The following is a 13,287-nucleotide window of genomic DNA, read 5'->3' on the forward strand; positions in this document are numbered from 1 at the left end:
GGTGTCTAAAGTAAGTACATGTAAAAACACTTGAAGTTTCCTCATGCAACCTAAGTGCAGAAAGAGTTCTCTCAGACTGAGGAGGCTGATGTCACGTAAAAGACTGAGTACTGTCTCGCAACAGAGCTGAGACTGTCGAGACTGAATACTGCCTCCCAACAGAGCTGAGGCTGTCGAGGCTGAATACTGCCTCCCAACAGAGCTGAGGCTGTCGAGACTGAATACTGCCTCCCAACAGAGCTGAGGCTGTCGAGACTGAATACTGCTTCCCAACAGAGCTGAGGCTGTCGAGTCTGAATACTGCCTCCCAACAGAGCTGAGGCTGTCGAGACTGAATACTGCCTCCCAACAGAGCTGAGGCTGTCGAGGCTGAATACTGCCTCCCAACAGAGCTGAGGCTGTCGAGACTGAATACTGCTTCCCAACAGAGCTGAGGCTGTCGAGACTGAATACTGCTTCCCAACAGAGCTGAGGCTGTCGAGACAATACTGCCTCCCAACAGAGCTGAGGCTGTCGAGACAATACTGCTTCCCAACAGAGCTGAGGCTGTCGAGTCTGAATACTGCTTCCCAACAGAGCTGAGGCTGTCAAGACTGAATACTGCCTCCCAACATAATACTGAATACTGCCTCTCAACAGTTCAGGCTGGTTTAGCATTAGCTGTATCATCACTGACTAGAATACTACACAAGTACTACATGAGCCACTCTCCCTCATCAAAAGCAGAGTACTGACAGCAAAAGCATTAGCAAAACCTATAAATGAACCTAAAGCCTTCTCTCTCTAGTCAGTAAAAGCATTGCTCACTCATACCAGGACGATCTCCTCAGGGTTGGGTGCATCCTTGATCTTCTTGCAGAAAACTTGAGACAACAGGCTGTCTGTCTGCTGTGTGAGGCTAGCCTGGCAGGGAGGACTGGAGTCCATCTTGTCAGCAACAGGGTCAGTAGCTCTACTCCACTCAAACTTTGAGTGAAACTGGACTGAAGGGTCAAGAGTCACTCCTCTGTGTCTAACTCTAAATAAGTCTGTGTCCCTCATAACCTTCGACACATAGACCTAATTATTCCTCAAGGGTGTTCCCTGTCAGACTAGAATGATGGCTGTGAATGAGTATGACCATGAGTAAGTAGTCAATGGCATCCTTTCTCTCTGACAGATTTCATATAAACCTGGTTTCCACCAAATCATGTTTGATGGAAAGTCTTATAGATGTGTCAAAATAGATATGTATCAATTTAGTAGGACGTTCTCCATAAATAGGCCAATTACTGATTATCATATAATTGCCAGAATAGAAGGATACAATTGGAAATAATTGAAAACACATTGGATGATGTGTAATGACCAATTACTTTCCACATGATTCTGCATCATACATAGTCTGTTGATTATATACTGCTCAAAAAAATAAAGGGAACACTTAAACAACACATCCTATATCTGAATGAAAGAAATAATCTTATTAAATACTTTTTTCTTTACATAGTTGAATGTGCTGACAACAAAATCACACAAAAATAATCAATGGAAATCCAATTTATCAACCCATGGAGGTCTGGATTTGGAGTCACACTCAAAATTAAAGTGGAAAACCACACTACAGGCTGATCCAACTTTGATGTAATGTCCTTAAAACAAGTCAAAATGAGGCTCAGTAGTGTGTGTGGCCTCCACGTGCCTGTATGACCTCCCTACAACGCCTGGGCATGCTCCTGATGAGGTGGCGGATGGTCTCCTGAGGGATCTCCTCCCAGACCTGGACTAAAGCATCCGCCAACTCCTGGACAGTCTGTGGTGCAACGTGGCGTTGGTGGATGGAGTGAGACATGATGTCCCAGATGTGCTCAATTGGATTCAGGTCTGGGGAACGGGCAGGCCAGTCCGTAGCATCAATGCCTTCCTCTTGCAGGAACTGCTGACACACTCCAGCCACATGAGGTCTAGCATTGTCTTGCATTAGGAGGAACCCAGGGCCAACCGCACCAGCATATGGTCTCACAAGGGGTCTGAGGATCTCATCTCGGTACCTAATGGCAGTCAGGCTACCTCTGGCGAGCACATGGAGGGCTGTGCGGCCCCCCAAAGAAATGCCACCCCACACCATGACTGACCTACCGCCAAACCGGTCATGCTGGAGGATGTTGCAGGCAGCAGAACGTTCTCCACGGCGTCTCCAGACTCTGTCACGTCTGTCACGTGCTCAGTGTGAACCTGCTTTCATCTGTGAAGAGCACAGGGCGCCAGTGGCGAATTTGCCAATCTTGGTGTTCTCTGGCAAATGCCAAACGTCCTGCACGGTGTTGGGCTGTAAGCACAACCCCACCTGTGGACGTCGGGCCCTCATACCACCCTCATGGAGTCTGTTTCTGACTGTTTGAGCAGACACATGCACATTTGTGGCCTGCTGGAGGTCATTTTGCAGGGCTCTGGCAGTGCTCCTCCTGCTCCTCCTTGCACAAGGGCGGAGGTAGCGGTCCTGCTGCTGGGTTGTTGCCCTCCTACGGCCTCCTCCACGTCTCCTGATGTACTGGCCTGTCTCCTGGTAGCGCCTCCATGCTCTGAACACTACGCTGACAGACACAGCAAACCTTCTTGCCACAGCTCGCATTGATGTGCCATCCTGGATGAGCTGCACTACCTGAGCCACTTGTGTGGGTTGTAGACTCCGTCTCATGCTACCACTAGAGTGAAAGCACCGCCAGCATTCAAAAGTGACCAAAACATCAGCCAGGAAGCATAGGAACTGAGAAGTGGTCTGTGGTCACCACCTGCTGAACCACTCCTTTATTGGGGGTGTCTTGCTAATTGCCTATAATTTCCACCTGTTGTCTATTCCATTTGCACAACAGCATTTGAAATGCATTGTCAATCAGTGTTGCTTCCTAAGTGGACAGTTTAATTTCACAGAAGTGTGATTAACTTGGAGTTACATTGTGTTGTTTAAGTGTTCCCTTTATTTTTTTGAGCAGTGTATGTTGAGTGAACAAATGTAGCACCAGTAAACAAATGACACATTTTGACACTGTAGAATGAGGAAAACAGAGATGCAAAATACCTTGCTGGGTTGAGCTGCAGACAAAGATTCCTTTGGCTGTTTCGCTACGGTCCATAACATTTCCCTAAGGCTGTATTTGGTGAATTTTCCTCTCCTTATGTGAGCAGTAGTAAGTAATCATCTGGTATCCATAAGATGACACACCAAGTGAAAAACTCTGCATTGTGTGTATGATTAAATCTCTACCCAATCCGGAGATAAGCTTCAACACCAAAATGCCACAGAGGCAAGACAAGGTCACAGCCTAAACTGTGAGTCAGAAAACCCCTCAATGTTAAAAATAGTTAATTATATCCAGAAATATATTTGTTTATCAGTTTCAAAGAAATGCATTAACTATGTGTAAAACTGTGCTCCAACGGCAGGAGCTGTGGAGGACTGAGCATTTCCCCCAGACAAAACAGCTTCATGTTTCCTATCTACTCTGAGCAGTACAACTCTGTAAGGTCAGTTATTTAGACAGGGTTATCCTCTTCCTTTCTACAGAAGGCCTCTGTGAGGACAAAGAACCAGTAGATGACGGAGATGGTGTTGACAACAACGATGCCGATCATGATGGGGTGCATCATGGTGACTGAGGTGTTGGTAGGTTGAGGGAAGGCCGGGCACTGTTTCCATAGCTCTGTGTTTAGCTACGTTTAGTGCACAGGAATGGGTCATTCATCACCATTTTACTATAGCTGTGGCCCTCTCTCTCAGCATGCTGGTAATTCTCTATCCCTCCACAGAGCTGACAGCTGCTTTTCTTTCCACTCTCTGTAGAGCTCACAACTGAAGATGCACACATACTGTACATCACACGAACAAAAGCTTTCCCCTGATCCGGGTTATGAAAAGAGTATGTTTGTACTGTTAAGTGTAAATGCTACATTTTCATCCCATTTGTAATCTTTGTCAAAGCACAGAGGATAGCAATGTGTCTCAGTGGGAATGAGAAAGCTGAAGGGAAATAACTTGTAGAGTATTTCCAAATTCATATGACCCTATTATTAATGCCTCTGATGGGGGAGTATGAGTGGCTGTGTGGATTATCCCTGATGATGCAACACCGCTGACTGGGCTAGAACACAGGCAAGCTACTGCCATGATAGTGCTAAATGACACCATTGTTCTATTGTCTCAATGTTATTACCTAAGCCTTTATTTTCATTTCAGATTAAAAATAAATGTGATTGACAGAGCAGAAAAGTGGATTAACAATCTTGATTGACAAATCAGGTTCTGATTTCAGACGCTTATCAGATCATTCTGAATTAAAGATAAATGTGAATGGTTCACTGAGCATAGGGGGAAAAGTATTACATTATCTTAATTTATTCATGTAGCTTCCATGAAAACAATGAATAAACAAACTAAAACATAGCTCAATGCCCTGTAATATTATTATTACACTGCCTTGTCTCAGAGGCCAATAATCACTGGCAAGAGTAAGATCGTTTCAATGAATGAAAATGGGTCTAAGTGATAATGAGTTATGACCTCTGCGGAAAGCTCTTACAGTGCTGTATAGCAGTTCTCCTATAGCTTCCAATGTCCGTGCTTGCCGTTTGGCCCTCACTGCTCCCCCTGCAGTCGTAGTAGTCCGTCAGCGTACTGGAACTGTGTGCCGTTCTCATACTCCAGCATGTCCAGGGCTACCTCACAGCTCTCCTTCACCACGCGCTCTGCGTCTTTCCTATAGTGCTCCAGGATCTTCATACACTCCTCCTTGCCGATGGATCCCAGGGCCTCTGCACACTCGTGCCTCACCATGGCATTCTCCCCGTCCAGCGCCAGAGCTGCCTGCAGCTGGGGGATGCTGGCTGGGTGCTGGATCTGACCCAGGACGTAGCCAATCTCATGGCGGAACAAGGCACTGCTACACTGAAGACCTGTGAAGGATAAAAGGGTTGAGTGAGTGTTGGTGTTTTCAGACGCCGATAGTGGAGAGATACGTAATGATTCAGAGACGCCGATAGTGGAGGGATACGTAATGATTCAGAGACGCCGATAGTGGAGGGATACGTAATGATTCAGAGACGCCGATAGTGGAGAGATACGTAATGATTCAGAGACGCCGATAGTGGAGGGATACGTAATGATTCAGAGACGCCGATAGTGGAGGGATACGTAATGATTCAGAGACGCCGATAGTGGAGGGATACGTAATGATTCAGACGCCGATAGTGGAGGGATACGTAATGATTCAGAGACGCCGATAGTGGAGGGATACGTAATGATTCAGAGACGCCGATAGTGGAGGGATACGTAATGATTCAGACGCCGATAGTGGAGGGATACGTACTGATTCAGAGACGCCGATAGTGGAGGGATACGTAATGATTCAGACGTCGATAGTGGAGGGATACGTACTGATTCAGAGACGCCGATAGTAGAGGGATACGTACTGATTCAGACGCCGATAGTGGAGGGATACGTACTGATTCAGACGCCGATAGTGGAGGGATACGTACTGATTCAGAGACGTCGATAGTGGAGGGATACGTACTGATTCAGAGACGTCGATAGTGGAGGGATACGTAATGATTCAGAGACGCCGATAGTGGAGGGATACGTAATGATTCAGAGACGCCGATAGTGGAGGGATACGTAATGATTCAGAGACGCCGATAGTGGAGGGATACGTAATGATTCAGACGCCGATAGTGGAGGGATACGTACTGATTCAGAGACGCCGATAGTGGAGGGATACGTAATGATTCAGACGTCGATAGTGGAGGGATACGTACTGATTCAGAGACGCCGATAGTAGAGGGATACGTACTGATTCAGACGCCGATAGTGGAGGGATACGTACTGATTCAGACGCCGATAGTGGAGGGATACGTAATGATTCAGACGCCGATAGTGGAGGGATACGTACTGATTCAGAGACGTCGATAGTGGAGGGTTACGTACTGATTCAGAGACGCCGATAGTGGAGGGATACGTACTGATTCAGAGACGTCGATAGTGGAGGGTTACGTACTGATTCAGACACCGATAGTGGAGGGATACGTACTGATTCAGACGCCGATAGTGGAGGGATACGTACTGATTCAGACGCCGATAGTGGAGGGATACGTACTGATTCAGACGCCGATAGTGGAGGGATACGTACTGATTCAGACGCCGATAGTGGAGGGATACGTACTGATTCAGACGCCGATAGTGGAGGGATACGTACTGATTCAGACGCCGATAGTGGAGGGATACGTACTGATTCAGACGCCGATAGTGGAGGGATACGTACTGATTCAGACGCTGATAGTGGAGGGATACGTAATGATTCAGGACAAGAAAATGTGCTTATGTGAATACGAATGTGGCTGCACATTTTTGCAGAAAATAAGCTCTTCAATGCTACAAATTCACTCCTTTATTAACAATTGCCATAGACAGCATAGTCTAAGAAGGACTGCCAGTCTCTCTCACCATCTCCTAGAGCCAGGACAGCCTCCTCGGTGCCCAGGTTGCGGAGGGCGAACATGGCCCTGTAGCGCTCAAACAGCGGCAGGCTCTCATCCAGGAGCTGTGTCCTCAGCTCAGGGACAGTCTTCCTCAGGGCTGGGGGAGCAGGGTCCACAGAACAGTAAGGGTTTCCGTCGGTGCCCTCCTCTCCGTTCTGGTCCCCACCAGATATCAGCCACTCCAGCCGCCTGACAGCCAACTGGCACGTCTCTGCCACCTGGAGGACAACGAGAGTACTGTCATGACCATCATACAGGCACTGTAGGGGCCGATTGACGCCTTTCCTACGCACTTCAGTATTTGGTATTCAGACTTACCTTATTCAGTTGCGTAACGCGCTCTGCAGGTGTGGCTACCTTGCACGCTCTGAATACATTTCTTTCAATTGCTGAAAACCCTCCCACTTGCTAACCAACAGATTTTATTTGAGTTTATTCTATAGGGTCTATTACATTCATCTTAAGCCATCCCTTTTAGTTTTAATTTTGTCAGACTCACTAGAATATAATTGAGGTTCAGAATATTAGGTATCAAATAGAAAATGTAACATGTAAAGTGTTGGTCCCATGAGCTGAAATAAAAGATCCCAGAAACATTCCATTTGTACAAAAAGCTTATTTCTCTAATTTTGTGCACAAATTTGTTAACATCCCTGTTAGTGAGAATGTATCTTTTGCCAAGATAATCCATCCACCTGACAGGTGTGGCATATCAAGAAGATGATTAAACAGCATGATCATTACACAGGTGCATCTTGTGCTGGGGACAATAAAAGGCCACTAAAATGTGCAGTTTTGTAACACAACCCCACAGATGTCTCAAGTTGAGGGAGCGTGCAATTGGCATGCTGACTGCAGGAATTATCCGCAGGAATTGAATGTTCATTTCTCTACCATAACCCGACCTCTGTCGTTTTAGAGAATTTGTCAGTAAGTGCAACCGGCCTCACAACCGCAGACCACGTGTAACCATGCCAGCCCAGGACCTCCACATCAGGCTTCTTCACCTGCAGGATCTTCTGAGACCAGCCACCTGATTAAACTGTGGGTTTGCACAACCAAAGAATTTCTGCAAACTGTCAGAAACCATAGTCTCAGGGAAGCTCATCTGCATGCTCGTCGCCCTCACCAGGGTCTTGGCCTGAATGCAGTTTGGCGTCTTAACCGACTTCAGTGGGCAAATGTTCAAATTCAGGCCATAAAATATAAATCCGCCACCAGCCAAACGTGGGTAGATTTCGGTATAGGCAGGTAAGAAAGTCTTTCACCAGCCACGTTGGCGGGTGGTCAATTTGCAGGGCTCTACAGTGCGAGCATTACATTTGCGAATTAAAAGTCAAAAGTCATGTATAAGCACACGTGCGAGTTAGAAAAATGCTGCAGTAGCTGTTTAAAGTATTTCTGCTGTTTTGTTTCATAGTATTTTTGTCCAATTAGCAGCTAAGCCTATATCTCACCTCGCACAGGGGCACTGAGTGAAGTGATGATAGATACATTTGGCATAAAAGTATTTCTAATTCACTTGAATTTTGACAAGGTTAGAACTCATTTCTTGGCTATTAACATTGTTTTGTTCACAAGCTAAGGTGTTTTTCAATGTTGGTTTGAGTCTGCTGCTTCTACTGACAGCGAAGAGACACCCTAGTCAGATCCCAAATCTCTCTCTCCCTCTCTCACACAGGTGAAAGGACTGGAGTGACACCGTTAGCATGGTAACATCCTGCCCTTAAAGGGGCAGCTGAAGATTCTGATATTTTCATTATAAGACTGAGGTCACAAAAAATGAAATTAAGCAATATATCACATTTCTTACTAATACATTTCTTGTTTTAGAAACAAAGCGTGGTAATCAGTATTTTTTTTAATGTAATTATGGCACAAACATATTTTGGCTGGTAAAATAAAATCAGTGGCTGGTAGATTTTTTTCATCTACTGTACTTGCCACAGGGGCTGGTGGACCAAAAAGTTCATTTTAGGCCCTGCTCACCTTCGATGGCCACTGGCACGTTGGAAAAGTGTGCTCTTCACAAATTAATCTCGGTTTCAACTGTACCGGGCAGATAGCAGACAGCGTGCATGGCGTCTTGTGGTTTGCTGATGTCAACGTTGTGAACAGAGTGCCCCATGGTGGCTGTGGGGTTATGGAACGGACAGGCATAAGCTATGGACAATGAACACAATTGCATTTTATTGATGGCAATTTGAATGCACAGAGATATCGTGCCGAGATCCTAAAGGCCCATTGTCGTTCCGTTCGTCCGCCGCCATCATCTCATGCTTCATGATAATTGACTGCCCCATAATTCCTGGAAGCTGAAAATGCCCCAGTTCTTCCATGGCCTGCATACTCAGACATGTTACTGATTGAGCATGTATGGGATGCTCTGGATTGACGTGTACAAAAGCATGTTCCAGTTCCCACCAATATCCAGCAACTTTGCACAGCCATTGAAATGGAGTGGGTCAACATTCCACAACAACAGCCTGATCAACTCTATGCGAAGAAGATGTCACGCTGCATGAGGCAAATGGTGGTCACACCAGATACTGACTGGTTTTCTGATCCACGCCCGATCTTTTTTAAAAGGGTATCCGTGACCAACATATGCATATCTGTATTCCCAGTCGTGAAATCCATAGATTAGGGCCCAATGAAATTATTTCAATTGATTGATTTCCTTATATGAACTGTAACTCAGTAAAAAAATTGAAATTGTTGCATTTTATTTTTGTTCAGTGTGACTATGCATATTCATCTCCGTATAAACACCAATTGGTAGATAAAAAAATATTCTGATCTTGTAGACAATTTAGGGTTAAGACAGTATTTTATTCAGCATTAAAAAAAGGTTTGGAGGGCCTTTACGCATAAAACATATTGATGATTCAAAAAGTGGTACATCTCCTTCATCCTGAAAGTCGTCATATTCAGTTCAACCCATGGTAATGTTGGAAGATTAGTGTACATAGAATTACAATAGGGAGAATAGTGTACAATAGTAGGCTATACCCTCATCTATTGCCCGCACTAATAGGGTTCAAACTGTTACGGCGTGGTCTCCATAACGATTTAATTAGCCTACTGTCAATAACGATCCTCAACTGCACGGTCGTGACAGCATTTACAGAGGCTCAAATGAAGGTAAATGAAAACAAATGGAATGATAATGTAGGCTATACCAACTGAAGGGAACTAACAGTAAATTGGCAGTTGAATGTGTGTGGTTATTAGAACTACCGACATTCGATACTGATAGTGGGTAATATTTAACATGATAGAAATAGGAAACAATGTCGGGGCAGCCTATAATTAAGACATTTGAGAATGCCCATCCTTGCAAGTTAAAAAGCCGTACAATTTAAATTATGCATAATGGCTCAGTATTTTATAAACTTTGTGGGACTGTTAATATGTTGACATGCTTCAGTTTGCTGCCATATGACTGGTTTCATTTGTCTCCAGTGATTCTATGGTCAAATAGATATACAGTGAATTCGGAAAGTATTCAGATCAGACCCCTTGACTATTTCCACATTTTGTTACGTTACAGCCTTATTCTAAAATTGATTAAAATTGTCCCCCCCCCAATCTACACACAATACCCCATAAAGACAAAGCTAAAAACATGTATTTTTTTTGCAAATGTATAAAAAATAAAAACATTACATTTACATAAGTATTCAGACCCTTTACTCAGTACTTTGTTGAAGCACCTTTGGTAGCTATTACAACCTTGAGTCTTCTTGGGTATGGCGCTACAAGCTTAGCACACCTGTATTTGGAGTTTTTCCCATTCTTCTCCGCAGATCCTCTCAAGCTCTGTCAGGTTGGATGGGGAGCATCGCTGCACAGCTATTTTCAGGTCTCTCCAGAGATGATAGAAGGGTTCAAGTCCAGGCTCTGGTTGGGCCAATCAAGGACATTCAGAGACTTGTCCTGAAGACGCTTGGCTGTGTGCTTAGGGTCGTTATCCTGTTGGAAGGTGAACCTTCACCCAGTCAGAGTTCCTGAGCGCTCTGGAACAGGTGTTCATCAAGGATCTCTTTACTTTGCTCCGTTCATCTTTCCCTCAATCCTAACTAGTCTCCCAGTCCCTGCTGCTGAAAAACATCGCCACAGTATGATGCTGCCACCACCATGCTTCACCGTAGGGCTGCTGGTGCCAGGTTTCCTCCAGACCATGTCAGAATCACCTCCCGACCAGCTCTAGGAAGAGTCTTGGTGGTTCCAAACTTCTTCCATTTAAGAATGATGGAGGCCACTGTTCTTGGACCTTCAATGTGGCAGAAACTTTTTGGTACCCTTCTCCAGATCTGTGCACTGACACAATCCTGTCTGAGCTCCACGGACAATTCCTTCAACCTCATGGCTTAGTTTTTGATCCAACATGCACTGTCAACTGTGGGACCTTATATAGACAGGTGTGTCTTTGCAAATCATGTCCAATCAATTGAATTTACCACAGGTAGACTCAAATCAAATTGTAGAAACATCAAGGATGATCAATGGAAACAGGACGCAACGGGAGTTCAATTTCGAGTCTCATAGCAAAGGGTCTGAATACTTATGTAAATAAATGTACCTGTTTTAACTTGTAATAAATTTGCTAACATTTCTAAACCTGTTTTTCATTATGGGGCTGTGTGTAGATTGACCAGGATTTCTTTTTAAATCCATTTTAGAATACAGCTGTAAAATAAGAAAATGTGGAAAAAGTAAATGCACTGTAGAACAAGTGTGATATTTACAATTCCCTTATCCAAACAGATTACTAATTTACCTAGCTATAATCAAGTTGTAAATTACAATGCATGGAGAATGGTGTTATTTCTATTGGAAAAAGTAGATGCCTTTTCCACTTGGAACCAGTAGGTCGCTAGACTATTTATTCATGGTTTCCTTGGGTATAAAGGTGGCGGAATTCAAGGTCAGAATACGGCATATCTGTCGCCACACCTTAATTTACTCTATCGCCACACCAAATGAATAGCTGCTGGTAAATAGCATAATATTCTCAGGCTTAAATTCAAGGTCAGAATACGCAGAGAGAGAAGTGCATAAAGGGAATTACGTTCCATTTACGCATGCTTAACTCGGGTTGGAATTCCTCCTCAATGAATATTACTATATGTAAATGCTAAATGTGTGTGATGTTTGATTTCCACAATCTCTTTGCTACTTATTTATATCCAATATGCCTAGTTTTACATACCTCGATGACTGGGTCCACGGAGTACTCTTTCAGTAAGTCAAGGACCTCGAGGTTCCCAATAGCTCCTAATGCTTCCCCTAAATAAATTAAATAAAAAAGTGAACCGTTTAGATAAGCACTATTACATTCTGTGAACATGTTTATCAATACAGTATGTATATGAATGAGAGTGGACTCATGATCTGGCATACTGACCTGCTTCATGCCTGACCATAGGATCCTGTGTTGTGTCTTTCAGAACAGTCTCTAACGTGGGGATGGCTCTCTCATCCTGCATTTGGCCCAGGCAATATGCCAACTCATGTTTTAGCAGAGCAGAGTCATCCACAAAAGTCTGACTGATCCATTCTATGGCCTCTGGTCCACCCACGTTACGCAGGGTGAAGAGTGCTCTGAACCGTGTTGTCAGGTGCTGCTTTGGGTTGACCAGAATTTTGCCCACTGCTACCACCTCCTGCTCACTTGCCATTCTGAGAATAATAATGGCTGTAGCTATCTGAAAAGGGGGAAAATATCAGAAAAGGTGAGGATGTTAAGTGAATTAACTGAATATGTAGTTAGCTATTGCTCATCTAGTATAAAACACGAAATCCAATCAACAAACAATTTTCCCTAGTATAAAACTAGACAGCTGCATTGCTGGTTCACATAAGCTATGCTTTTCAGGCTAGCAGCCTAGATAACTTTAGTTACAGAACCAGCAAGCTAACGTTAGCTAGTAAAGATGTTTGATAACATGGCTAGCTAGCTAGGTTTGCTAATGAATATCATGCCATATCCAAGCCGAATCTCGCCTAGTTAAATACTTCACCGGAACAGCTCAAAGATAATCGTACTCACTTCACGGAATTTTCTGTAACAGTTCGCTACAAGCAGCACTTCATCTTTCCCACATGGACAAGAAAGTTCCACAGGCACAAAGCAGAGAGGATGAGTCGAACCGAGAGGATTTACTCTGCCCAAAATCGGTCCACGAAAATAAGACCACAAAGTGAGACATTTTTGTATGGTCAATGAGTGTCGAATTTGGTCGACAAAAAAATGTAATCTTTAATTTGCTACGTGAGGCTTATTTTATCGAATATAAGTTTCGTAATGGATAGTTGTTACTGGTGCACTGAGTGACGGACGCACGTGGTATGTTGGCAACTTTGGGCGAAAGAAAACGACTTTACTGTGGAGATGTGCCTGTTCATATTTCCTTTAGGGAAGTGCACGTGTGCAATAACTCAATTCGCCTTTGCGCTCCTAAACAACGCGACAAAAACAAACAAAAAAAGTCTACAAAACTCTGTCCACTCTGTTCATAACATATTTTAGTTTCGGGAACATAAAACTGTATTGAGATCAAATGTTTCATCGATAACAAGAGTTGCAGAATGTCGGCCAAAATTAATCTCGTTCCATCTTCTCCCACTGCCGGCCACTGGAATTCCTCTCACTACCATTTTTGGTAGTGAGTAGAAAGGCGAAGTGAATGCTTCACATTTAAACATCCGGTGAAATAGCTGTCTCTTTGTTCGATCTGTGGTTAGAGCGGTCACTCGACTATCGTGTCAATATAA

At 44.1% G+C, this 13,287-nt stretch overlaps 1 protein-coding gene across 1 annotated transcript; it reads right to left on the reverse strand.

Moving 5' to 3' along the window:
- Nucleotides 1-4,181: 4,181 nt before the first annotated feature.
- Nucleotides 4,182-13,145, reverse strand: LOC106613855 (deoxyhypusine hydroxylase). Its single transcript, XM_014216539.3, has 5 exons — nucleotides 12,563-13,145; nucleotides 11,918-12,218; nucleotides 11,723-11,799; nucleotides 6,473-6,725; nucleotides 4,182-4,929 (listed from the first exon to the last, which is right to left on the reverse strand). Exons 2-5 carry the CDS (start codon nucleotides 12,189-12,191, stop codon nucleotides 4,613-4,615), a joined length of 921 nt encoding a protein of 306 aa, XP_014072014.3. The 5' UTR covers nucleotides 12,192-12,218; nucleotides 12,563-13,145; the 3' UTR covers nucleotides 4,182-4,612.
- Nucleotides 13,146-13,287: the final 142 nt, after the last annotated feature.

This window comes from Salmo salar, chromosome 10, assembly GCF_965601325.2.
Source record: "Salmo salar chromosome 10, fSalSal1, whole genome shotgun sequence".
NCBI lineage: Eukaryota > Metazoa > Chordata > Actinopteri > Salmoniformes > Salmonidae > Salmo > Salmo salar.